The following is a 27,942-nucleotide window of genomic DNA, read 5'->3' on the forward strand; positions in this document are numbered from 1 at the left end:
CAAAGGTGTATATACATGCCACCTGGTTACTTGATGTTTGATACATTACCACGGACTGTTGTGAGATGGTTTACACACCACCATTTACTACTCTAGCTACCTGATGTCTGATACATGACATGGATTGAATCTACAGTGACACCTGTCTTAGTGGCCACCTGCTAAAATGACCAACTCTCAAAACGTTTCTCTAGTTGGACATTTTTATGTTAATCCACCACAACCTTTGGCCTATGAAAGCCAAAAAGTTTCGGCCCAAAAACCGTTTTAGACAAACAGATGGACCCTGATATTATAAACATTCTTGCTTATCATTGACTGTTACATTGAGATGATGATGATGGACACCTTCCAGCATAGAATTACTATGATATATATGGGTAGCTCTGTCTTCCACTTTCGAAAATGAAGTGCATGTCTCTATATAGGAAAAATTTATTCCCCACTGTAAGTGTTGTATTGATATAATACTAAAATGCACGCTACTAAAGTCAGTTCAGTGGTTTACCAAAAGCTCAGTGTAGCTCATAAATCGCATGGTGTACAGTGTAGCTACATTACACCAAAACAATAGTCAACCACAAGTCATTAGCTAGACATTGCACTGCAGTTTTTTCACCCTGCTATTATCAGAATTCTTTTAAGACACACAAGATTACTGTAGTTGTACATTTATAATAGATTACCATATCATAATTTTTGTTGCGCCATCATTGATCATTGAATTTGAGGTAGTCTACACATACAACCATTGGCTATTCTAGCTACTTGATGGTTGACTCTTAATCATCAACCATTGCATTGTGATATGATTTTTAGACATATGTGACCGGGCCTGAGAAAATAGGGCATGTGGGCACATGATTTTTGCCTACTTTTTCGAACTTTTGTCACCCACAACTCTTTGTACCATTATGTTATGGCAATGCAAATTTCAGCTCTTGTTAAGCATTTAATTGGCTTTATCATGTAAGTTACAGAATATGAGTATTCTTTTGCAGGACTGAGATATTGCTTGTAGTGTGACGGGGTGTAGTTTCTGCCTACATGCCCTGTTTTTGCAGGCCCGGTCACATATGACCATTGACTATTCTAGCTACTTGATGGTTGACACATCACCATTGATCATTGCATGTGAGGTGGTCTACACACACAACCATTGATTATTCTAGCTACTTGTCAATGATGGTTGACTCTTCATCATCAAACATTGCATTGTGAGATGATTTTTAAACATACGACTATTGACTATTCTAGCTACTTGATGGTTGACCTTCCATATTATGTTAACAGTCCATTGTGCCATGTAATCTGTATAGAATTTCTAGCATGCTGTATATATAATATTGATGTGACCTGCATTTCTAGCATGCTAGATGCACAAGGGGGTGTCATGTAGGGAAGTGCTGCAGATATAGATCTGCAACCACAGTCAAAGTCTTGACCAAGCAAAATTTCTCATTGACTTGTGACTTGCAGTGCTTATTGTGTTTGACCTGGGGCTTAATTGTTTCTTGACCACTGTTTATTTTATAATTTTGTATGCCTGCCTTTGTAACATAGTATAACAACTTCTTGGTGTGTGCTACCAACAACTGTGAGAAAAGCATCTTTGTAATCACAGTGAAATGTCTGCTGATGCTTAAACTTTGAAACATCTTCTTGGAGATCCTTACATCTTGTGAGCTATGTATAATTCCATAAACTTGATTCCAGTTAAGGGTCTAAAACTCTAGTTCATTGATCATTGACCCACTATTTTATAGCCTTGACCGTTAACTTTAGAGTTTGACCACGGTCACAGATCATGGTCAAAAAGGCCATTGCAGGCAATTAGACAGAATCTACAGCAAATGTAGAGTTCATAAAGGCCATTGCCAGACAAAGGTGGGGAACAGAGTATGAGCTAGTCACTCAGGATGGATTAATAATTGATAACTCCCCCGCAACTCAAGGTATACATGCGTGTGTGTGTGTGTGTGTTTGTGCAGCTGTATTCTGTTGCTATGTTGACCGTGTCATTACAGGACTAGCCTTCTGGAAGGCCCCTAGAAGGAAGATATATGCGGTACTACAGACAGAAGTAGAGGCCGGCAATGATAGCAGTGACAAAGAAGAGACATTGACAACACTTGCACCTCCAGCCAAAAAGTTCAGGAGACAGATAAACTAAAAATTTGAAGACATCAAAGAGGAAATTGCATCTTTGAAATCAGTGATAGAGGGAGTTGTGCCTGATAGCCTAAAAGATCAGATGTCAAGTACATTTCGATGTTGCATCTGCCAGGTCATTCCGATAAGACCACTGGTGGTGGTGTCTAATTGTTGTGGCAACATTTTAGGCTGTAAAGAATGTACAGAGCAGTTGAATGCAACCTCTCAAGATGAGGAAGACGAACCCAGCTGTCTTCTCTGCGGAAATAGAGAATTAAGTACAAGGAGGCTAAATGGTTTAGATGGCTTTCTTACTGCTGTCAGTGGATATTTGCACAACACTGAAACTCAAACTAGTTAAAATGGACATGTTGTAGTTATTACAATGTAGATTAGTGTGTACACGAATGGTAGTAGCTAGCTTATAGTGGTATGAATTCAATTTTATTAACAATTGATTTTTTTTATTAGTTATACACCATTGGATTGTACTCTTACTTGCATTGTGTATTTAGAGTTTTATTAAGTTATATCAAAAGCTACTGTATATGCCGACTTCAGAGTGGCTAGAGCATCGTGCTGGTAATTAAAGTTCCAGCTTTGATGCCGGTCAGGCCAGTTTGGTGTTGTTTCCTTGAGCAAGAATTTCAGAAACTTTACTCACATTGCTCTGGTCTATCCAGCAAACATCCTGGTGTTCATTGGGGAAGCAAATACCCTGCTGTCTTTATCTTGCTTAGTGGTGTTGAAGTCATTGTGGAACTTCAGGTTCTGTGACCGCTCTCTGTGAGACCAAGACAGTCCACACAGACTTAATAAAAAAGATTGTCACTAAGTCAATGTGTGCGCGTTTGTTTACAAGCCATACAATTTGGTATACCATTAGATGTACAAAGGTGTATTGGGATGTACAGTAACAAAGGTACTTTCAGTAGAATTTCACTACAGGGATGGTGGTTTGCACTACTGAATTGCACAGGGACAATTGCTAATTTTTCCCCATGGCACTAGTGCTGTACATCAATCTTTCAATTAGCTAACAATAAAACATCACACCAACCTGTAGACCTTGCCTCTGAAGATTTACCACCGCTGATTTACATCTTTCCCAGTCAACTGCATATTTGATGCTAGCCTGAACAGGTTTGGCCACCCCAACTAGGATAGTGCCACTTTTAGACACTTTCCTAGCGGAAATAGCCAATCCTGCAGGTAATCGATATTCTACAGAGAAAAAAAAATTGATGTGAGCAATCACTATTGACATGTCATACATTTTAGACTTACATACAATAGAAAGATATGTAACTTTTACACTTAGTAGTATATATGTTTAACTTCATGGAATTTCTCCACAAACTTTCAATGCTCTCTATCTCTCTCCTCACTCACACATACACACAAAAATGAATTCTTACTAGTATTTCACCACTGCCCACTTGACTCCAAACTTTCTGCCCAACCTATATATAAGAACAATATTATCACTATCATTGGTACAAAAATCAACACAATATAATGAGTTCACACATTTAAACTATGGCTTGCTTGCTTTGCCTTGCTTACACTAAGGCAGGCATTATTAGCTACCAAGTGCCTATGTGTGACATGAAATGGATAAAAAAATGTACAAACACTAATGTGCATGCACACACGCCACAAAAACATGCTAACATACTGTAGAAAAAATTAATAGGTGACACGAAGAGTACGTAGATAAGTACACACACACTACACGCACGTACACACACACGCTTACATACACTAAATCACACAAGATGGACAGATGCTCACCATACTCTCAATCGTTTTAATAATGTCGTCGGTTTGATAAACTGATTGGCTAAATGGTACAAAACTACACCAAACACATTATCATCACATGAATCCATCCGATCAGAATGCTCCACCTGATGATCTCCTCAGGATCTTGTTCCCCCACTGGTGATAGACCCCATTCAAACAGATGATCAAATGCTCTAACACCTAACACTTCTGGGGCTTCATCAAGTAGTTGTCGTGACAATCTCAATACGACATCACATCTCAACACTAAACCAAGGTCTAAGACAACCATATAATATCGTATTCCTGGAAATTTTGCAGTGTGTAGTTTTCATGGTTAGTAAAGCAACAGTGAAAATTTATGAGCATCATACAAATTTTAACGAACACCGTTATGCACCAAGAAGCCCCTCGCAAAATTAAACATCATGATCACGTGCCAACCTTTACACGTGATGTTGCACGCATTTTATTTGATTTGAAGCGGTACAGCGGTTCGATAGAGCATGCACAAATGGACGAAGAGCACCACTTGGAAAGTGAACAGGAGGAGGAGGATACTGTTGGAGGATGTGATGAAGTACGTTTTGTAATAGACTCTACGTTTTGTTATCACTCGAGTTAATATTAATGCTTTACAACACAAGTGCTGTAGAGACACTGTCTGTATACTGGGTTGAGGGGAGCATAATTATGTTGATGTGTCATACAACCCCAGTTTGTTATTATTTAACTGTAATGTTGTGTATGCACAACAGCATGCTTGTCCCAGATGTGACAAGTCTTACAGTAGGAAGTATCGCCTGAGTAAGCACATCAAAGAAGTCCATGGAATTGACAGTAACGACTGCACAAAAAATTTTAGCTGTTCCTTTAATTGTGGAATAAGACCATATAGAACAAACAGCTCAATGTGAAGAAATCCATAGACATTCACTGGGTAATGAACATGCAGTGCTATTTTGCAGAATGATACGTTAATGTTGTTATACAGCAGATTGTATGTATACTTGAAGTATCTTACCATACTATTTACCTGCAAAAAAGAAAGAGTTCAATTTCTCTTCAATGATAGAGTTTCTGGCATGGAAGGAAAAGCTAGAAGAAATTACTAACACTTGCTATGTGAAAACACAACAGACGTATTGTCAACCAAAGTTAGAAATTACGCATTTTGCACTAATAGCTTTAGTACCAGTATACCAATATCATTTTTCAATTATTACAGAATTAAAGAACGGCTATTTTACGTATGTTGCCGAAGTGGAAAATATAAAGAGAACATTAAGCCTAGAATATTCAGCAAACAAAGGATTTATCAAAAGACAGCAGGAAAATTAATGGCACATGTCTGTCTCGAATGTATGTGGATAATTTTGAAGATGGTCATGTGGAAGTTGAATACATCTCGGCCAACACTGGTCATACTTTTGAGATTAAGTATCTTCCTTTACCAGTCAGCACCAAGGAAGAAGTGGCAACAAAATTGAGTCTTGGTGTAAACTCCACTTGCATCTTAAATGGTAAGATAACATACATAATGTTGTGTCATAGTGGTATTTCTTTACATACGTAGTTATTCAAGCAACTGTTGGAGACAGAACAAATCATGACAACTTTGACAGCACTGGGATAGTGATTATAGTAGTTCATATGGTAGCACTGTCTAAATGTGAGGCCCAGTTTCAAGGTGAGTTTTGTGGATACCACGTGTAGATGTTGTTGTTAATATATACTGTATTAGGTACTGGAGGTTTTACACAGAAGGCAGAGCATATTAGACGTGTTTATACATAGCCTAGGAGCCTAAGTGAAAATCAGATACAGTAGTTCGTTACCTACTGTGGTAATTGAGGCATGGGTGGCTCTTGAGTGATTCCTACCTCAGTAGCTCTTGGATGGTTGAATACCGTATAGTGGGTTATTTTCGAAACAGAAATTTTCGCACAAGAAGCAAAATCTGAATTTCGAAAGATTTTAATTTCAAAGAGTGTATATTAGTCCAGATGGATTTCAAATAAATGGAAATCTGTGTCACAAATTATGAAGATGTGTGAATATTTTTCGAAAACTGACTTACTGATGGAATAATCCCCATTCCTGTGCACTGGAGAGAAGACTGAGGGAGTCTCGGGTGGAGTGATTTCACTAGCATGATCACACTCGATCATATACCATAGATTCTAGAGCAGACGGCATCAATTCCCATTCTGGAACCTGTTTTCTGGTTATTGGTACAGCAATGATACAGTTTACCCATTATCATCAGCAATACTGAGCTAAAACTCGAAGAATACACGAACGAATTGCCGAAAGTTGGACGGTAGCTTTCACTTGTGGGAATTTATTTTCGAAAAACAACCGGACGTGGGAATTTATTATCGAAGAGAAGGGCCTCTTCGAAATATCCGAAAATAAAAACCTTTCGAAAATTACCAGCTATACGGTAATTGATTTGGTAAAAACTTGCTTTACATGAGCAAATTATTTGGTTTCTTATATTTATTGATTAATGCTTTACAGCACAAGTGCTGCATGTCTGTAGGACACCTGGTCCTACAACCTGCTAAAAGACTTTAGCTACATAAGGTGTTTTTGAAATGTTGGATGGTCAAAATTGGAGCTTTCGTGGTCATTCACTAAATTGTTATGAGGCTAAGGTTTAACTAAATACAGTATACTGTATAGCGGAAAATATACAAGGGATGAAACTTTAGCTTCATATTAAGCCTCACGTTACGTACTGGGTGTATGAGTGAGTCCTCATTATGATATAGTCAATACTACATCATTATGCAAGCGAGTGACACACAGGTACACATTATAGGTAGATATGAGACCACAGTGAAAGTCTTACTCACCAACATTACGCTTTGATACATCACTAAGAGGCTCATGCAATATTTGACCGGTGATGTAGTGATGATTATTTAGTAGTTTTCTATCATGGGTTGGAATAATATGCCCTTGACTGTTGACTCCCATGAATAGACGATATGCACACTTTATTACTTGAACAAAAAATGATCAATTAAGCGTAGACGGCACAAAACCCGACGGTAACTTAAAAGCGGTGTGCAAAAGAAGTGTATGGCAAGCGAGATGGCCTGTCCTTAGCTCGAGTGGCAAGTTATTGCTCGAGCCACATTTTCTTCCCATACCTTTGTATGGGACTTCCGCTTTTAAGTTACCGTCGAGTTTTGCGCCGTCTATGCTTAATTGATCATTTTTTCGTTCGAGTAATAAAGTGTGCATATCGTCTATTGGGTGGCCTTTACCTTTGACTGCAGCCACAGATATACATACAGTGAGTGTCTGTGTGTCACTCCCTTGTTTAGTCAACTGTGCAGCTTATTAAATTCATACAGTTTCAAAGCTCATAAAAAAATTGTGTTGAGCTCACATAATGCCCACTACCAATAGACCCGTAGAAGTATTTGATAGTATAATTGAATACTTATGCATCTAACAGATGGTTCTATGGGAGTATTAGTAGGGATTACCCCTTCAGACGCGTACTTAATGAGGTATGTCAGGGTGACCCAAAAACTCCACTTGTGTACAACTTGATGTGCATTTTAACAGCTGTTATGAAAGTCTGTGATACTTTTGTTTAGCATTAAAGTTTAGTTCAATAGCTATTCGTCTATACAACTGTCAAGTTGGAACTTAATTTTTTCATTAAACTTGGTTTATGAACTACGTAGCATTAATACAATTCTGTTATAATCATTTCTCACCTTTAACAACAATTCAACAATGTCCTTGTCAATGGTGTAAATGCATACCTGTAACATCATATGCGGTATAAGCATTGGCATACCATACAGTGACACACAAAAATTTGAAGTGTACTAGAAAAAATGTAGTTTAAAAAATGCCTTTAAACAAAGTTGAGGTTGAAGATGACGGCAGCCCCAAATATTCATCCATAGACACGAGCAGGGGCGTAGCTAGCCAGACGGTGGTGGGGGGGCAGGCACCCCCCACAAAACACTCGACATTGTTCATAATTGCACAAAAAGCTAATGACCCAATGATGGGCTAGCCAACATACGCGGTGTTGTATTATTACAGCTTATGTAACTAGCTACATATAACTACTTCATTACTGATCATATCAAAACTTGTGTAAGATATTCCGGATTTCCGAATGGGTTACGCCCGTTTCGTATAAAATAACACCGTCCTCTAAACAAGGCGCCATAACTTCCGCGTACTTTGGTTGACAGACACGAAATTTGGTTTATCAGATTCCTTGATGAAAGGCGATTCGATTCATGTGTAAGTTCTTTGTGTAGTAACGAAGGGGAAGCTAGAAAGGAGCCTTGTACCGCGAAATTTACGTGTTCAGAATGCCCGTAAAAACACGTGTTTTTAAACATATTTCTATAAACTAACCTGTTTAACAATTTGTACGGTCGGAGTCTTATTAAGCATCCTTCGCTGCGTAGAATGATACCAAATTTAGCGAATTTGGTTGAGGATAACAACTTGTAAATTGGGATTTTCCCGGCGAGATAATTAAATTTTCCAATAGGTTAATGTATGGAGCGCGTATTATGTCATCATCAGCAGTAAATAACTGTCGCTATGGCGACATTTTCCCATTTGTACGGTCGGAATTGGATAGAGAAATTGAAGGGCTTTCTTTTATTGTATGGTGTGCTGTAGAAATTTTGTGAGTTAAAGGTTGTAAATTAGTGTTTTAGCGTGTAGTGTAAAATACATGTATTTTGTATTGGACAAAAAATGACAAGGAATGATGAGATTTTATGATCAGCCTTTTTTACCAAGTTAAGGTTTCAAAAAGGATATTAAACAGATATTAGATTTATTTAATGCATAATTCTTAATTTTTAAAGGTTTAACCCATTGTTTGAAAACTTTTAATGTTGACCACCTGAAAATGCTTGAGTTTACAAATCCCATACATATGTTTTGATATGTTGCTACCAGTTATCACTAATGGAAATATTTTCGTCGAGCATCATCGCACGTGCCACAACTGTATTCCAACAAATTAGTCCAGAGAGAGAGAACTGTAACAAAATATTTGGTCCGAGTGCATAAACGGTCCGGCCGGACCAAATATGTTCGACATAAATGGTCCGGCCGGACCATCTATGATGACATAAATGGTCCTACCCGAACATAAATGGTCCGGGTTACCAAACTAAACTGCAACGACTATTTGCCACCGTACAGTCGACAAGAATAGCTATATACACCAAATATAGGTTAGCCTCATCTCTTTGAAGCGGTGCCTTCAAAGAAATCTCGCAAAATCTCTCAGCATGCTGACATAAACTAAATCCAATAGATATCTCAGTACTGCTTAGTTAGCTCAAATAGCAGACAGAGTTGGAGTGTATAGACTGTATAACTGGTTGTTGCGGCCGTATCTTGTTGGTATAGGGAGTCTGGTAGTTAGTTTATACAGCATATCCGGCTAAGGAGCAAGATTCGATACGACGCAGTCGCGTGCCGGCGTTCAATTTACTGACTGAGGATCCGCGGCTATACTGCAGCTACAGCAGGACTATATACTAGCTCTAACGAACACGAAAGGCTCAGAGATCAAGTTTAGAGTGAATAATCTGCAACTTGAAGTGGCGCAAGTTGCTTGCTTCCAGTGATGGCTCATAATACTGATAAGGAGGATAACCATTTCGAGGACGAATTGGAAACTGACACACTAGAAGATGTTTATGTTTATGTGACAAGGAAGCAGTATAGAGAAGGCCTTACTCAAAATCAGAAGCGAATTGTAAGAAGAAAGGCAGCAAACTTTTGTGTGGTTGATGGAGAATTGGTGTTTAGAAAAAAACATAAAGGAAAGGATGAGGTGTGGCTATAGTGCACATACATGCATGTATATGTAGCCATATCATTTCTTAATTTGCATGTTCAGGTGCAACAAGTTCGATACATTAGAGAAAGAAAGGAACAGCTTAGGATTGTACAAGCTTGTCATGGAGATCAGACCTCTGGCCATCTTGGATACAGGAAGACACTGGCAAGAATTACTGAGAGGTTTATGTGGAAAGGGGTATCTAAGGATGCTAAAGAAATTGTAAGATGCACTCTGCATGAGCATGTAATACAAATGTGATGCCATATTTTGTACGGAATGCATAGGTGCAACGATGTGATATTTGCCAGCATGTGAACAGAAAGCTAGAAACTATTGCCCCTGCACTGAATCCTGTACCAGTCAAGGCTCCCTGGTATCATCTAGGCGTAGATTTTGTTGGCCCAATTGCATATCAGTCTCCAGCAGGTATGTATACAGTAAAAGCATGCAATGGCTCTGTAAAGATTAATGGTGAGATCTGTGGCAAACATATTATATTAATATAGTGACCATCACTAAAATATAATATAGCTATTGGCATTCACTTGTCACAGGTATCACCATGCACTTACTTTTCACAGTGCATGCATGAATCAGCATCAATTATTATTATTTATTCTGTAAAAATTGCACACATTTTTTGCAGGAAATCGCTATATTTTAACAGTTATTGACTACTTCACAAAGTGGGCAGAGGCCATAGCTACCCCGGACAAAAGTGCATTTCAAGTAGCTAATTCTCTATTTAAAGTATCTATATACGTAGCTTTATGTAAATGATATCTATTTATAGATCTGTGTTTTATTATAGATTTTCATGAGGATGGGAATTCCTAGAGTCATCACAACAGATCAGGGAACAGAATTTAACAACCACCTTGATAAACGAATGATGTCATTGCTCCAGATTGATCACAGATTAACAACTGCTTATCATCCGCAGGTATAATTTTCTTGCATTGGTGTCCGTAGCAATTATACAACTACATTGTTATTATATCATATACAGATTGTCGATTAAGTATATATATTTCCCTTAGGCCAATGGCTTGGTTGAACGATTTAACCAGACACTACAGAACATGATTGTGAAATTTATTGATCATAAGAAAGAGCAATGGGAAGACTTTTTGGATACATGTGTTTATAGCTATAATACCTCCAAACAAGAATCTACACAATACTCACCATTTGAACTCATGTTTGCACGAAAGCCAGTGCTACCGGTTGACATTAATACCGAAAAGAAAGATCCTGATGTATTGTTAATGGATTTTTGCAAAGCAGAAGATCCTTCTCTACTTAATGAGCTTCATCATGCTAAGCAAGCAACACTTAATGCTGCAAAGGCTAACATTCTGAAAGCACAACAAAGACAAAAAGAACAGTATGATAAGACAAACTATAAGCCAGGTATGTAATATATATCTAAAGATACGCCAGTTCAATTTCTTTATGTAGGAGCTTATGCTGTAGGAGCCAAAATGCTTATTAGAGATAATAAAAGGAAGAAAAGGAAGGGAGGAAAACTGGATTACAGATGGCTTGGTCCTTATGAAATTGTAAAATCACTAGGAAAAGGTCTCTACAGTTTAAAAGGAGTTGAAAATCCTGAAAAGGTCATTGAAAGAGTGCATGGCACTCGTCTCAAGCCTTATATGTCTCCAATACAGCCAATACCTCCTAAAGTAAGTTAACTGAATATTTGACATTACTTCTACCTTGGTTACCTCTTCTGTTTATGTTTAGAGTCCAACTGCAGTAGATGCATCTACCAGTTCTGGTACATCATATTCCGATTCATCAAGCAAAAATCAAAAATTTAAGGATTGTGAAGGTATTTATTTATATAATACATTCAGTTAAGGATGTACACCCTGTCTTACTAATACTGTATGCATAATTGTGTGTATCTGCATAAATTATGTGTATAGATAAATTTATAAGTTATTTGTTTGTAGTAAACCAACTGCAAGATCAACAAATGGAATCTGACAGTACTGCAAGAAATTCTAATTCACCTGTGCCACTTCCTTCATTAAGCCAAGGAATAAGCAAGGAGCACTCTGATGGTATATGTGTATATTTATTGAATTATACTTCAAGGTGTGCACATCGTACTTATTTCATTTAGTTGTACAGGATAGCCAGGAAGTTAACAGTATAATTCAAGCTAGCACACCTCTTTGTATGGAAGAGTTTGTTCCTGAACTACTTCCAAGTGGCACTCGAATTTCACCAATTTGTGGGACTAAGAAAGGAGATACACAGCTTAGTGCTACACCTAAATCACCTGGTAGGTGTTTCAACAAATTTCTGTATTATTTTGATTCATCACAAATTACAGAGAATAGAATTGTAGATGCAATTTTTGATTCGCCTAAAGGAGTTACTAAATGTAAAAGATTACTGCAGTTTTCTAGTCCTGATAAGAATTGTCCTGATCTTGTGAAACCACAGAGGAAGCGCAAATTGCTGAAAGATGTTTTTAAAACTGTAAGTTTGGCATATTCATCTGCATAATGGTGCTGCTACATGTGGCACATTGTACAGAATGAGAGTGCTTGCAAGAAGGTAAAGAGTGATCCAGTGAAGGAGATTCATAAGAATGACTGTGAGATGGATACAGGATCCACTAATAATGCAGAGGTATAATAACAATGCTATACAGTAGTTATACAGCTATACATTATGCTACATGGAGCACATGTATAATGAATATATGTTATGTATGTATGCACAAAATATTATCATGTGTTTTATTCCTCAAGAAACAGCTTACTAAGATTTGGAATGGAAAACCATGTCATGTTGTTAAAGCAAGGATAGGTAGAAATGCAGTTCACCACGGAAGTTTCCACAGCCTAAAACCAAATCAAGATGTAAATGATGAGGTTCATTAATGTCTGACATGTATGTGCTTATTTAAATGTATTAAATTCCAAAGATAATCCATACATACCTTGAACTGTTATCAAATATCCAAGGAAATACTTTTGCCATGATTTCTCAGACACTATCTTGCATACTCAGCCATACCTCTGCTGGGAAGCATTCACACCTATTGTCTAAGGTACAGTTACAATGACGGTTAGTAACATTTTGCACACAATAACAAAGTAATTAAGCTATGTATAATTATTGCAATGAGAGTTGTTCCCTTGGTTGCTAGGAATCATTGAGCACGTATAAGTACATTGGAGGATGCTACAACCAAGGTAGTAACCATTGGATTCTCATTGTAAGTCTGCTCATCAGTAACATTGTCATCTGTTACGCTATTATGTTTTTAGGCTATGGACTTGGAGCAGAAAAGCTTTTATTATCTTGATCCCTATGGACCTTCACGGTCAAGCCGTGGTGCATTTGCTGCTGTAAAGTTAGTTAGTTACATGGCAAATAAGTTTTTTGGCATACATGTTACTTGAAAATGTGACTTCAATTGCTGAACACCTGTTTATACAGGAATTACTTCAAGAGAAGGGGTGAAATATTAGGAAAGGACCATTTAGACATCACTAAGTTTGAGTTGAAGCAGCTGAAGAGAAAGATTCAGTATGATACCTCCAACTGTGGTGTATACTGCATGAAGGTATAATCATACAATCATTATAAGTATAGCATTATAGTTTTTTGTTAGATGGCTGAGCAGCTGTTTCTATCAGGAAGCATTGAAGAAAATAGCCTGTGCAGAATGAATACTACACAAGCACGGATTGATATAGGTGTTGCATTGCTTTCATACTCAGGTACTATAGTACATAATGACCTCTAGCTACAAACGAATGTGCCTGCATTATGGTATTTGATATACACATTCTATAGTTGATATGACCGAAAGGTGTATAATGTGTGGTGCAGGGGAACAAAGTATAAGTCATCCACAATATGTTGATTGGGTAAGACTAATACACAATAATATATGCACATTTTAATGTATTTTTACAGGTACGATGTGATAAATGTAAGCAATGGTCACACATCATCTGTACCAACCTGAAGCCTGAAGAGGCCAAGAATGTAAAAACTTTTTCATGCCACGAATGCTCCCAGGACATTCACCAGATTAATGACTTTGAATAATTGCAACCATGCCATGTATCTTTATAGCTACAGTGCTTTAGCATTATAATTTTATTTTAATAGCAAAATTCACCTGTGGAAAATTGTAACAGAATTAGCTACGTAGCAAGATATGAGTAATTATACCTAACATAGCTACAGTTAATTATTATTAGCTGTGCCAGAATATAGCTACACTGCATGTTAATTCGAAAATATGAACTTCATACACTGTAGATAACACCTGTGGCAACTTGTATGAATCTCATACATGTAGCTATGATTTGTATGATCTTCATGCAAGTTGGCACAGGAGTCATCCACTCGAATTAACAGTGTAATTATTCTAATCACGAATTGTTCTGGAATAGAAACTACAGTATAGTACACCATAGTTGTTTATGCTAGCAAAGAGACGTTCTACTATAGGGTCGGCTATATTATGCTCAGTCCAGGTACTGGTATTGATATAGCTTTCTTGTAGCAAAGCCACGGCATCAGGCATGCGTTTGTGGACGCTTAGTTACGGTGGCAGAGGGATCCCTGGTGGCACAGTGGCGGAATACTTGAGGTAGGGAGTGCCGTTATGGCCGGCTAATGAAAGACTGGAGGCGGACCATTTATGTTCAGGCCGGACCATTTTTGCACAGACATGTATGGTCCGGGGGGACCAGTTATGCATGCACAAATGGTCCGGCCGGACCGTTTTTGCCCGGACCATCGGTGCGTTGACAGAACCATCATTAATAATTGATGAGAAAACATGCATGATTACAAACAAATTATATATTATGTGTCCTCGGACAACATGCGACCACATGTCTGACCAACAGTGGACAGCAGTGGGCATGGCAAAGAAAAAAAATTATAAATTTAGGTACAAAACTAAAGTTACAGCTTAAATCATATACAGATTAAAAACAGTCCAGGTTGATTGTCCATTCTTTAGAGTTCCTACCATAAAATATTCTCTGTGAAGCAGAAATTGAGGCACTGGCCATCTTGAACAAAAGATTTCTAGCACTTCCTTTGGAAAATAGGGATACTTGCCGGGTAAAATTTATCACATCCTTAATTGCAGTAATAGAACTAGGTTGAAAATGGCCCAAAACACTGACTTCCACAGTTCTGTAGCAGTGAGGAATCTTCAAACGATCCAATTCAGCCAAAAGCTGTACATACTCAGGTTTATAAAGTTTGCGGTTGTGTGCAGACTCCAAATGATGTATTGAGTCCAATGGACATGTAAGCTCTATAATGCCCATCGATGCAGAGTGTCTGTTATAGATGACAACATCGGGTCTATAAGGAGTGACTAAGACATTGGAGGGGATGGTTTCAGGAGAACTATATTGTGAATATTTTAGTACAAATACAATGTGTCACAGTTACTTACGTCAGCCACAGTCTGTGCTGCAGTCCTAGCACACTGGCACACTGGCACTGTGCTGCAGTCCTAGCTCACTGACTTCAGCCGGCGAAATTCAAACGCCATGTATTGGCACGAAATCCCAACTCTATATCTTTCCTGTTAGCAGAATTTGTAAGCTTGTGACGGATCATCTGACTGACTGACAAAGTGAACAAAAATTAAAGTGGCATGCCACTACACTGTACGAAGATCCAGTGTGATTAACTCGGCTCGGGAAATAAAGTTGGTCCATTTAACACTTTATCACCTCGTAGGTTTGTAGCATCATTGCATATCACTTGTCACTTCTGAGTTGCGACTCTTGCGAAGTCACTTTGAGCGGATCATCTGTCTAGATTCAAAAAATGCACTATCACGTGAGTAGTGTAGGCTAAATATAGAATTGTGTCTAATATTTTTGTTCGGTGAAGGCATAGTGTCTACACGGGGGAACCCCTGGGGATTCGAGCATACCTTATTTTTAGCGCATCATCGTATTACTATCACCATTCACAAACGAGTTGAATGTTGTGTGCACTCGTGTAGTAGCAGCGCACAAACAGTAATTTGGGATGCGTGTCAGTTACTGGAAAGCTTGTGACGGAAGTTTAAAAAACATCACTTAGTGACGGGGGGGCAAATGCCTCCCCTTGCCCCCCCTTGGCTACGCCACTGGACACGAGACAATAATAGGAATACAGACGATTTCGGAATCTATGCAACACAGGAAGTCAATGGAAACGTGAGCTTGTTACGTATTTCGGCACCTTTTCAAAGCAAATGGATCACGTTTTTGCTTTTCGCTTGACGGTTTTTGTTGCAAAGATCGCGCAATCGTCTGTAACAGTGTTTTAATAAGAGTACTAGCGCATGCGCAGTAGCACGTGGCTTCAGCCGTTTGACAAGTGGCCGTTAAGGGTTATCAAGATGCCTCCGAAGCCAAAAGGCAAGAAATCACAATCGAATGCGAAACATTCAACGGAAAAGACCACAAGGCAGAAGAAAAAAGCTCCGTCCAAGAAGCCTCCAGCCAAGACCGGATCGCGAGCCAGCGAAAAGTCCGGGAATTCTACCAGGGCAGGACAGAAGGGAAGAAAAACCAAAAGCACTGGAGCTCCCCTTGCGAAGAGATCTAAGACGCGTCCCTTAACAGCAGCAGACATCCCGGACATCGTGTTGGCAGTGGTGGAGGCTATGCCGCAGTCTCAGGACGCAACTTCGTCTACGCCCCGAAGATCAAGCCGTCGCGTGCAGGATACTACTGATCAGGCCAGCCAATCAACGCGCAGCCACAGCACTCCGCCCGTCACTGACCCCCAGGATAGCACTAATGAAGAAGACGCCGATAACGAAGATTTCGGTAAGTCATTGTACATAGTATGTATTGTGTTGTGGCAGTTAATTATTGGATGGCACGCCACGCCCAAGCTTTATATAACGCACACCATGCTCATGCTCCTTTGTAATGCGCACCATTCCTTAATTATAATGTGTATCATGCCCAATTAATGTACACCATGCTTTGTGCTATGCATGTCTAAGCCTTTACAAAATGTAACTCAATCCAAATAATATACAAAGTAAAAGCTGGCAGTATGCTTATACTGGCATATCCCCCTTGTCTCATTGCCTCTGTGTCCTGTCCCACAGCCTACGACGAGTTCCCTGGTGGCAGCCAACTCTCCCATATCCAACAACTGGGACTCCATTCGGACTATGATGAACTTCTCAGCATGGACAGCGATGATTCAGACACTCCATTCCCATCCGAGAAGTTACATCCACCGGTGCTAATAAGCAATGGCCTCCCTCCCATCCCTTTTAGGCTTTTGAAACGTGTGGAGGATGGACTGTTTGTAGAGATGGCAGAGCTCTTGCCAAGCTACCTGGACTCAGCTGACTTCAATACAAGCTAATAGTTTTAAGGTGTGAAGAATGTTACAAAAGGAGTTGGGTTTTCCATTGTGACACATAAATTAGTGGGTCATGAATTTCAAAACATACTGTACAATGACCTTCGTGATAATTGACAGTATGTTATCTTTATGTTTTAGACAGTGCAGCCACACCACTCCTGGCCACACCGATTCAATGCTCAGGTATGTGTTGTTGTGTATATATGTCATACATGTGTACATTATAGAACTTTGCGTGGGCGAGATCAAAGGGAAAAGTGTACTTTAAATTTCATAGAATACAGTCTCAGCCGGCCAACAGCTTAATCGACCACAAAGAGTACTTTATTGCACCGCAAAGAATATTTTATTTGTTCAATAAAGCACTCTTTGTGGGCAATAAAGCACAGTTGCCCACGTGCCTTAGTGTAGGCTAATAGCCTATAGGGCTCGCGCCAGTACGACTAATCACCCAAGCCAGTGAAGGCTGATAGCCTTGCCGCGTTGAGTGATCAATCACCGCAGCCAATATGATTTCTACCACTGGATTGCTTTTATAGACACACCTAAATGCTTTGATGATGGGTGGGAGAAGGTAACGTTGCTGTTACTTTTGTTAATGTGAACGGACAAGTCACGGAGTTATCACGGAAATACTTCACACCATGTGACTCACAATAGAATCGATTGTGGGTTGTGAGCAAACCTGCCAAAAGACGTGATGAACGTCTACCATATATGCCAAACTATGGTGAACTACACGTGAGTTACTTTGTTAAACTGGTTTGTGTGTGTTCAGGCTGCTAATAGTTCGTGCAATGCGTGTTAATTACGAGTTCTAGTGTATGGTGAAGCTACACGACTAGAAAGTTCCATAAATCATTTAAAGCATAGCCTTGCTCATGCTATACGAAAAATAAAGTACTCGGCCGCGCGCCTCGTACTTTATTTTTCATATAGCACTCGCGGCTATGCTTTAACCAAGAGTACATAATAATAGAAGAGGGAGGAGAGTGTCTAACTGCTATAGATTCACCAAACCCAAAGCGCTCAGTCATTATGCAATCATCTATAGCCACCAAAGGTGACAAACGGCGCTGCTATCTCGATTATAGGTGCTGCCCTCTGAAGTAGGCTTCAGCATTATACTGCTTCAATCAACAGATATTAACAGTCTTCTGTTCACAAAAAGGTATTGATATATGGCTAGCTGTTCTATGGATTGAATGGATTGAAGTAGGAGGGTTTGAGCACTGTGTGTTTGTAAAGCCTATATTGAGAGTTAGACACTCTCCTCCCTCTTCTATTATTATGTACTCTTGCTTTAACATATACATATTATTACACTAACTATGTACTGTATATCATGGAAGCATTAACAACCTTAAATTGGATGTTTGTATAGTTTAGCGACATTCTGTTCTGACTGTAATGTGAGTGTTTAATCCATTCAATCAACTTTCCAATGTTCCACGAAATGTATAATGCTGTCTACCAGGGATGTAGTGGAATACTTTTGACCTTATTAGCTCGTCAATGATTAGCTGTTCATCTTTCTGTGAAGAAGACCATCTATGTATTGATAATTCCACATACAGGTTATTCTGTTGATCAAACCTGCTACAAACATTCATTATCCCATTCAAATGCTGTCCACATTGTAAGACAGTTTGTTCCATAATGTTCTCACCAAGACCAGAAACAGCTTCCTTAAGTGACCTGTTAAGATATTCATTTTGCAAGTCTGCAGGTATGTTGTGACCTGCTTGCCCTCTAGTGTTTACTATGTCATCTGTGCTGCAATCCTTGGAGTTGCTAGAGCATTGACAGTAGCAAGTGTTTGAAATGTTTGTGCAGCATAGTTGTGATGGTTAGCAAATTTAGAGTATAGTAGCGAAACTTTCCAGCAATGCAAGATCCCCTTCTCTTATTGCATATTTGAATTCCAGTAAAGAAAGACCATCATGAAAATCCAAGACTCCATCACTCTGAATTGAATGTGATGCTTCATGGCGGTCTAGTTTTTGTGTTATTGAAGGTGGCAAATTACGGAAGCTGACTGGTGGAGATGTGGTATAGTCATGCTCTTGCAAACCATGTGGATTCCTATGAGCGTCCTTTAAAAGTATATCAGCTAGTTTAATAGGTTGTGCATGACTGCAGAATTGTTTGGGAATAACATACTTATCAACTACACACAATATCTTCTCTAAAAACATTGCTTTCCGCTTCTTTAATGGAAGTGACTTGAGGAATATCATTCATATGTGGACTGTTGCCTATATGGGACATTGAAGTGCTGCAGATACAAAATAGCATCTGATAACAGTCTCAAGAAAATCTTCGATATCATTCACATGTCCTGTGACACTTGTAGACAGTCCTATATTTTGACGTGAAATCAGATTCCTTAGCTGCTGCAGTGTATCACCTTCTAAACTTGAACCTTCCTTGTACAGGCATGACCACATAATCTATACAGTATACATGCACAAAATCATTACTAAAGTTATGATTAATTATAAGATTACTAACCTCAATAAAATTCACTTTTGCATGCCAGTCCACACAAAATGGGACAAGCCCACTTAAAGCAGTATTTCCTTGGCTTGTAACTCTTGTTGTCTTAGATCACCAAAGAAAGGAATATGTTTCTTCTCCATTATTAACTACTGGTACATACTGATGACAGTGCTCTAGTACTCATTTCATCAATATACTGCTCGCAACACTCCTAACAGAACTTGTGTTACCATTGATACACATTGTTAATTACAAAAAAACAAAAACAAAAAAAACTTACCAATATAGATTTCTGACTCTTTTCTCGGCTCAATGTGACTGGGAACACAGTCAGCAAAATCCTTAAAGTATGGTACTGAATTGACCAACTCATGACCTAGCCTAACTGCATAATTGGACTGACAATGGCAATGCGGCCACTTCTCCAATTGGCTTGTCATTAGAGAAGTGATGAAAATCAGCACGGTCTAGCACAACGAAAGTAATGCAGACTTTGGCGCTGTTTATCTACATTTATATATCGTGGTGAAACTGTTGTATCGGCATTATCTCCACCAAGAATATACAGGGTAAGTTAAAGATTGCCTTTTAGAAACAGATACACGTTCCTGTGGAACAGAATCAACTAAAGAACTTGTTGATTGTGACATGGAATCAAGGTCTCCTTCTACAAGTAACAAATTTAAAATGTGATACGTATGTTCAGATCACATGCAACTAACCTGTAGATGAGAATACTTCATCTTCCAAATCATCTGAAACACTGCTTTCTATTATCCAGTTATCATCACTCTCCTCATCCTGGTCTACACTTGCTGATTCCATGGCTTTCTTCCACTCTTTAACCACATTATTGTACCCTTCGCCTAGCGTTCTGATAATCCTTAGGGTCTGCTTATGGCTCACACATATGTCTATTACTGTTCAACCTTCTAAAGACCTAATTGTGCATCTTACTAAACGTAACAACAAATTATAGTATTTACCTGCTCAGAACAATGTCCTGCATATAAAAAATTGATATCACACTTTGGGTCTGTGTCATGAATTCGTTTCTGCATTTCAGCAACACTGAAGCAGCTATTCCAACAGAACTTTTGGTTTGGTCTTTATTCTGGACAGTGTAACATTCTTCCCTTTTCTAACAACCACTGCCTTAAGGAATTTATACAATACTGGAGCACTAAGCTTTAGTTCATGAACGATTTGTTTCCAAGAAAATGAAGCTAGATCTGTAGGTGATGTTTTCGGAGTATCGATGCTCCATGTTTGGTAGTGCAAAGTTGATGTGCTTCTTTCTTCAAGATACCAGATACATTGTTTAAGGTATTTCTTCGCAAGGGAGTACTACAAATGATGACTTGATTTGTGTAAGGTGATTTGTTGTATCGAGTAGACGGCTTTTTTAATACAATTTAGCCCTACCTTACAACAGGACTAGGAGTTGAATCACTGACTTTCAGCCTTTTCCTTTGTGAAGTCTTTCTAGCACTGCCTCGCGATTTTCTTTTCCTGCAAGGAGTCCTCGATGATGTAGTATGCCCTAGTATGATCGAAGAGTTAACAGGTGACAATTGATGACATGCCCAGATAACTAATGAAAATAAAATACCTTCCGTTATCAGCAAGAAACCAGTAACAATTATCGCCTATGATATCTCTTTTGATTGTAGTTTTGTGGTTGTACTTTATTAGTGTGCACTTCCTGGGCCAATAAGTTGGACTAATGTCACCAGACGACCTTCGTGTGATCAAGCGCGTGGGTGGCTGGGCACGAGACTATGCAAGGCATGTGTACCAGATGCAGCACTACTGTGATTGTGGGATGAAAATTCTAGCCTCACATTAGTAAACCTTAGTAAATTATCTGCTAGCTATATATACATACATAGGAACTATACCTCCTTCAAAATTTATGAGCACTCCATGGCATATCTATAAGTTAGGCTGGTTTTTCCAAACTTCTTGCAGTTGTGGTACACAAAGTTCACTCATGCAAATATAATGTGCAAAACGTTTTGAGTGTACTTGCTATAGTTCATTTCAATACCATGATATTTGTAATAATTGTGATAATAAGCTCCACAATAACCATGGGAGGAAATTTTCAATATCACTCAACCCTACTGGGCTAACAAACCATCGATACTGTGTGGACCATCTCATCTAGTCAGGCAAACATGTAATCATCATGGTCTAATGTAATCATCATGGTCTAATGTAATCATCATGGTCTACAATACAGCTGGAGTAATCAGCCAATTCATTCTGCTCTCTGGGAAGTCATTCAGGTTCTAGTCTGATTTTATTATATAATATGTTTAAAGCTTCATTCAGCTTGCAAAGCATGTTTGGGACTGCCATATTGAACAATTCGAAGTACATTCTGGTTGTCTGTGAACCAGTGGACTCTAAGCTTTTTTGGAATGACTTTAAAACCAGACTTACTGCTTGCAGCTCTCGCCATGTGGAACTCTGGGCTGCGACCACTTCCCATTGGCAACTAGACTACCATGTTCCATTGTATACCCTCCAAAGCCTATAGAACTGGCATCTGAATATACCCAACTGAGTGCTGATGGTTTGTTCAACCCAAAAATCTATCTCTTCAAGGGCCTCCTTAGTCAGGCTAAGCATTTGATACCATGAGGTTCTACTATTGAGTATAGCATATAAGCTGCAGGTCGTACGTCTGGAAACTGAGTCCAGGGCTAATGACATAGAAATTATTGTGCCTGCAACATTGGCTATTTGCTTTGCACCAACCAATTACGGGGGGTGTAGGTGTTTTTTAGTTCTTGTAGTTTGCACTTTAGCTCACTAATTTTGCTATCTGGAACTGAGAACTCACCCTTAGACAGGTCGATAACAAATCCAAGCCATTCAGTACTGTGGGATGGGTCCCATTGGCTTTTTTCTACATTGATGACAAAGCCAGCATTCTCCAAATCACTTTTAACTAAACACTTTCACTTATAGCTCTATCTTTACCACATACAGCCACAATACCATCATCAAGATCAAAAGGCAGTACTGTAAACATGTAGAAGCCACCCCTCCACTGAAAGCCTAGGATTTGTAACACTCAGGGTGGATTGGTAACCAGATTTGAGGTCAGATTTAAACAAATATTCATTCTTGTCAAACCTAAGGGCAGTTACACGTAAATCTTCATACAGGGTGTATTTAAAGGAAAGATACCTCAAGTACAATACCAGGTGCAGCTTTCCTGCAGCATTAGATACAACAGAGAGACATGTAGCTGCTCATCCACCCTGATTACACAATGGTTCTTTTTTGAATTGCCTATTGCTTCATCCACAGAGCTCTGGTAGGACTCCACTGAGTGATGATTATGTTGGGTGTGAGGAAGGGGAATAAGTTTCAGTTTTAAACTATACATTCAAGTATATGGTATGGCGCATGTACATCTTTCCACAAAGGTAAACTTTCTTTAAGGTGGCCCTGCACATCTGTTATTTGCATTGGCCCTTGGCTCTCTAATTCCCAAAATTGTGCTGTCTCTACATTGTCAGGCATGCTATTACCAGCCTTTGCATGCTCATGAGGTTGACCATTAACATGTTCCTATGGCACAGTCTGTCTGTTCAGTTGCTTCTACCTCATTAACACATGCACTAAATGGAATTACCTTATTAGGCACTTTCACAACATAATGGCACAGCTGACCATTGGTCTACTGCCTTCCCTCTAGATTAGTTTCCACACTGTTGATACTTCACTTTAGATTAGTTTCCATGTTGTCGATACTTTCCTTTAGATTAGTTTCCATGTTTTCTATCGTTTCCTTGATATTCTCCTTGGACTGGTCGATTTTTTTTGTTGACCAACTCAAATTTTCTTTTATTATCTTTTTCCTGGACTCCGAATAGTCGTGCTCCTAGGCCTTGCACCTATAAAACAAAAGTACACAACTGCGAGGGTACTGATGCAGCTTACCCAAGGAGACAGACGTACGCGTAAACGACGAAACATGATGCTTGACATGATCCTTGACATGATGCATCTGCCAGTAGGAAATGGATACAGTTTTCTTGGTACAGAGCAAAACTTTGCTATTTGGCCGAATCCACCACACTGGAAACACAGCCCAACACCTTTCGGCTTGTATGGCCATCACAGCTAGCTGGTGGGGGAGGCCCCCATTGGTCCTGTCACCACAGTAGCCACCACTTGGCCCTAGGAAATTGTACCAGGAAGGATCCCAGTACTGGAGGCATCTTCTCTTATTGTTATTCCCACCTCCACCTCTGGATTGCTTTTGGCCCCTTTCTCTGCATCTTTCTTTGCATCTTTTCAGCATGGGATTCGGCCCAATCCTTCTACTTTTTGTCTTCAGGGCCGGACGCTAATGGACTCTCCTGATAATGGACAACAGTGCCCCAGCCAAAATCAGATTGATCAGTGATTTTTGATGCTTCTGCCTAATAGCCAATTGCTTGATACCTTCTTCTAGGCCTGACTCCACCTTCTTCAGATTTTAAATACAATTTAGCCCTACCTTTACAACAGGACTAGGAGTTGAATCAACCGACTTTCAGCCTTTTCCTTTGTGGAATCTTTTCTTTTCCTGCAAGGAGTCCTCGATGGTGTAGTATGCCCTACTATGATCGAAGAGTTAACAGGTGATGATTGATGACATGCCCAGATAACTAATGAAAACAAATTAACAGCAAGAAACCAGTAACAATTATTGCCTATGATATCTCTTTCGATCGTCATTTTTGTGGTTGTACCTTTAGTGTGTACTTCCTGGGCCAAGAAGTTGGACTTATGTCACCAGACGATCTTCGTGTGATCAAGCGCGTGGGTGGCTGGGGACGAGACTACACAAGGCATGTGTACTAGATGCAGCACTACTGTGATTGTGGGATGAAAATTCTAGCCTCACATTAGTAAACTTTAGTAAATTATCTGCTAGCTATATACATACATAGGAACTACACCTCCTTCAAAATTTATGAGCACTCCATGGTATATCTATAAGTTAGGCTGGTTTTTCCAAACTTCTTGCAGTTGTGGTACACAAAGTTCACTCATGCAAATATAATGTGCAAAACGTTTTGAGTGTACTTGCTATAGTTCATTTCAATACCATGATATTTGCAATAATTGTGATAATAAGCTCCACAATAACCATGGGAGGAAATTTTCAATATCGCTCAACCCTACTGGGCTAACAAACCATCGATACTGTGTGGACCATCTCATCTAGTCAGGCAAACATGTAATCATCATGGTCTACAATACAGCTGGAGTAATCAGCCAATTCATTCTGCTCTCTGGGAAGTCATTCAGGTTCTAGTCTGATTTTATTATAAATTATGTTTAAAGCTCCATTCAGCTTGCAAAGCATGTTTGGGACTGCCATATTGAACAATTCGAACTACATTCTGGTTGTCTGTGAACCAGTGGACTCTAAGCTTTTTTGGAATGACTTTAAAACCAGACTTACTGCTTGCAGCTCTCGCCATGTGGAACTCTGGGCTGCGACCACTGCCCATTGGCAACTAGACTACCATGTTCCATTGTATACCCTCCAAAGCCTATAGAACTGGCATCTGAATATACCCAACTGAGTGCTGATGGTTTGTTCAACCCAAAAATCTATCTCTTCAATGGCCTCCTTAGTCAGGCTAAGCATTTGATACCATGAGGTTCTACTATTGAGTATAGCATATAAGCTGCAGGTCGTACGTCTGGAAACTGAGTCCAGGGCTAGTGACATAGAAATTATTGTGCCTGCAACATTGGCTATTTGCTTTGCACCAACCAATTACGGGGGGTGTAGGTGTTTTTTAGCTCTTGTAGTTTGCACTTTAGCTTACTAATTTTGCTATCTGGAACTGAGAACTCACCCTTAGACAGGTCGATAACAAATCGAAGCCATTCAATACTGTGGGATGGGTCCCATTGGCTTTTTTCTACATTGATGACAAAGCCAGCATTCTCCAAATCACTTTTGTACTAAACACTTTCACTTATAACTCTATCTTTACCACACATACAGCCACAATACCATCATCAAGATCAAAAGGCAGTACTGTAAACATGTAGAAGCCACCCCTCCACTGAAAGCCTAGGATTTGTAACACTCAGGGTGGATTGGTAACCAGATTTGAGGTCAGATTTAAACAAATATTTATTCTTGTCAAACCTAAGGGCAGTTACACGCAAATCTTCATACAGGCTGTATTTAAAGACGAAATTGGTTAAGATACCTCAAGTACAATACCAGGTGCAGCTTTCCTACAGCATTAGATACAACAGAAAGACATGTAGCTGCTCATCCACCCTGATTACACAATGGTTCTTTTTTGAATTGCCTATTGCTTCATCCACAAAGCTCTGGTGGGACTCCACTGAGTGATGATTATGTTGGGTGTGAGGAAGGGGAATAAACTTTAAGGACAAGCGATAGCCACTTTCAATACATTCAAGTATATGGTATGGTGCATGTACATCTTTCCAAAAAGGTAAACTTTCTTTAAGGTGGCCCTGCACACCTGTTATTTGCATTGGCCCTTGGCTTTCTAGTTCCCAAAATTGTGCTGTTTCTACATGCTCTTACCAGCCTTTGCATGCTCATGAGGTTGACCATTAACACATTCCTATGGCACAGTTCCTTTAGATTAGTTTCCATGCTTTCTATCGTTAGATATTCTCCTTGGACTGATTGATTTTTTTGCTGACCAACTCATTATTTTCTCTTGCCTGGACTCCGAATAGTCGTGCTCCTAGGCCTTGCACCTATAAAACAAAAGTACACAACTGTGAGGGTATTGATGCAGCTTACCCAAGGAGACAGACGTACGCGTAAACGACGAAACATGATGCTTAACATGATGCTTTGACATGATGCGTCTGCTAGTAGGAAATGGGTACAGTTTTCTTGGTACAGAGCAAAACTTTGCTATATGGCTGAATCCACCACACTAGAAACACAGCCCAACACCTTTCGGCTTGTATGGCCATCACAGCTAGCTGGTGGCCCCCATTGGTCCTGTCACCACAGTAGCCACCACTTGGCCCTGGGAAATTGTACCAGGAAGGATCCCAGTACTGGAGGCATCTTCTCTTGTTGTATTCCCACCTCCACCTCTGGATTGCTTTTGGCCCCTTTCTCTGCATCTTTTCAGCACAGGATTCAGCCCAATCCTTCTCCTTTTTGTCTTCAGGACCGAACACTAACGGATCCTCCTGATAATGGACAACAGTGCCCCAGCCAAAATCAGATTGATCAACAATCTTTGATGCTTCTGCCTAGTAGCCAATTGCTTCATACCTTCTTCTAGGCCACCTTCTTCAGTGCTTCTCCTCTCCGGAGCTGACGACCTCACTTTTGCTAATTCTGTACAAGTGGGCTGATTACTTCTTCCACAATGCAGTTAAATTTGTACTGCTGTTCATTTCCTTTTTTTGCAGAATTGGTAGCTGGTGTTCCCAATCTTTCTGGCTACATCTTGTGACATCTTCTCCTGGGCAGCGTTCACCTTGCGCTTCACTTCCGCTAATAAGGACTCAAACTTTTCCTCTACTTCCCGTCTGGACTGGCAGACTTTTTGCATAAGAAGCCTGAGTTTCTCTGCCACTGAGATTGTGTTGGAACACACTCGACGTGAACTGTGAGCTAACCTGTATCATACATACACGTGGCATAGATTGCATTAAGCACACTATTACACCCTTATATACCCAGTGTCATGTGAGGACGTGATGTGAGGACGTGATGCAACCACATACTGTTTTCATGTGGGAACTTATTTTCTGTCTAATTCACTGTATTCAACTAGAGGTGTACTGATAAGGATTTTTCAGTTGTACCGATATCCAATAATCTGTACTGCCAGAAAATACATTTGATTTTGTATTTCATCTTTGTAATGTTTGTTATCGACTTCTATGTTTGTATATGTAGCCAATATTCATAATTAAGCACATTCTGAAAACCCTTGGACCATGACATTTCAGTAATGGGACTAAGGGATGAGTGTCTGGTTGTTAAGGTGCACCATGGTTTATGATGTCTTGTTTTGATTGGTTCCACTATATTAACAACACTGCTTTTACACAGGTTATTGTTGTTGCTGGAACGGTTGCTAGGGGATCACCTGAGCCAGCTGGGTCAGGCAATGATACAAGTACAACGCTGTATCACACTTTGTCAACAACATCATCACAGGAGGGTGTATATTGAGGCCATACTCTACTGGGCTCTCTACAGGTAATGTATG

At 39.5% G+C, this 27,942-nt stretch overlaps 2 protein-coding genes across 3 annotated transcripts; both read left to right on the plus strand.

Annotated features, from left to right (window-relative positions):
• Positions 1-11,064: 11,064 nt before the first annotated feature.
• Positions 11,065-13,923, plus strand: LOC136254954 (uncharacterized). The gene is made up of 15 exons (XM_066047673.1): positions 11,065-11,209; positions 11,258-11,484; positions 11,546-11,633; positions 11,758-11,868; positions 11,931-12,092; positions 12,144-12,292; positions 12,350-12,445; positions 12,568-12,690; positions 12,744-12,869; positions 12,969-13,037; positions 13,090-13,175; positions 13,262-13,388; positions 13,437-13,545; positions 13,622-13,695; positions 13,745-13,923. Exons 1-15 carry the CDS (start codon positions 11,065-11,067, stop codon positions 13,877-13,879), a joined length of 1,827 nt encoding a protein of 608 aa, XP_065903745.1. The 3' UTR covers positions 13,880-13,923.
• A 2,193-nt stretch (positions 13,924-16,116) lies between these two features.
• On the plus strand, positions 16,117-27,942 carry LOC136255381 (nucleolar protein dao-5-like). 2 transcript variants are annotated; one of them, XR_010700843.1, is made up of 4 exons: positions 16,117-16,629; positions 16,920-17,195; positions 17,324-17,368; positions 27,783-27,942. XR_010700843.1 is itself a non-coding variant. In XM_066048142.1 (3 exons), exons 1-3 carry the CDS (start codon positions 16,140-16,142, stop codon positions 27,809-27,811), a joined length of 564 nt encoding a protein of 187 aa, XP_065904214.1. In that variant the 5' UTR covers positions 16,117-16,139; the 3' UTR covers positions 27,812-27,942. The 2 variants fall into 2 exon arrangements, 1 of the variants encoding a protein (XP_065904214.1); XM_066048142.1 differs by lacking the exon at positions 16,920-17,195.

This window comes from Dysidea avara, chromosome 5 (assembly GCF_963678975.1).
Source record: "Dysidea avara chromosome 5, odDysAvar1.4, whole genome shotgun sequence".
NCBI lineage: Eukaryota > Metazoa > Porifera > Demospongiae > Dictyoceratida > Dysideidae > Dysidea > Dysidea avara.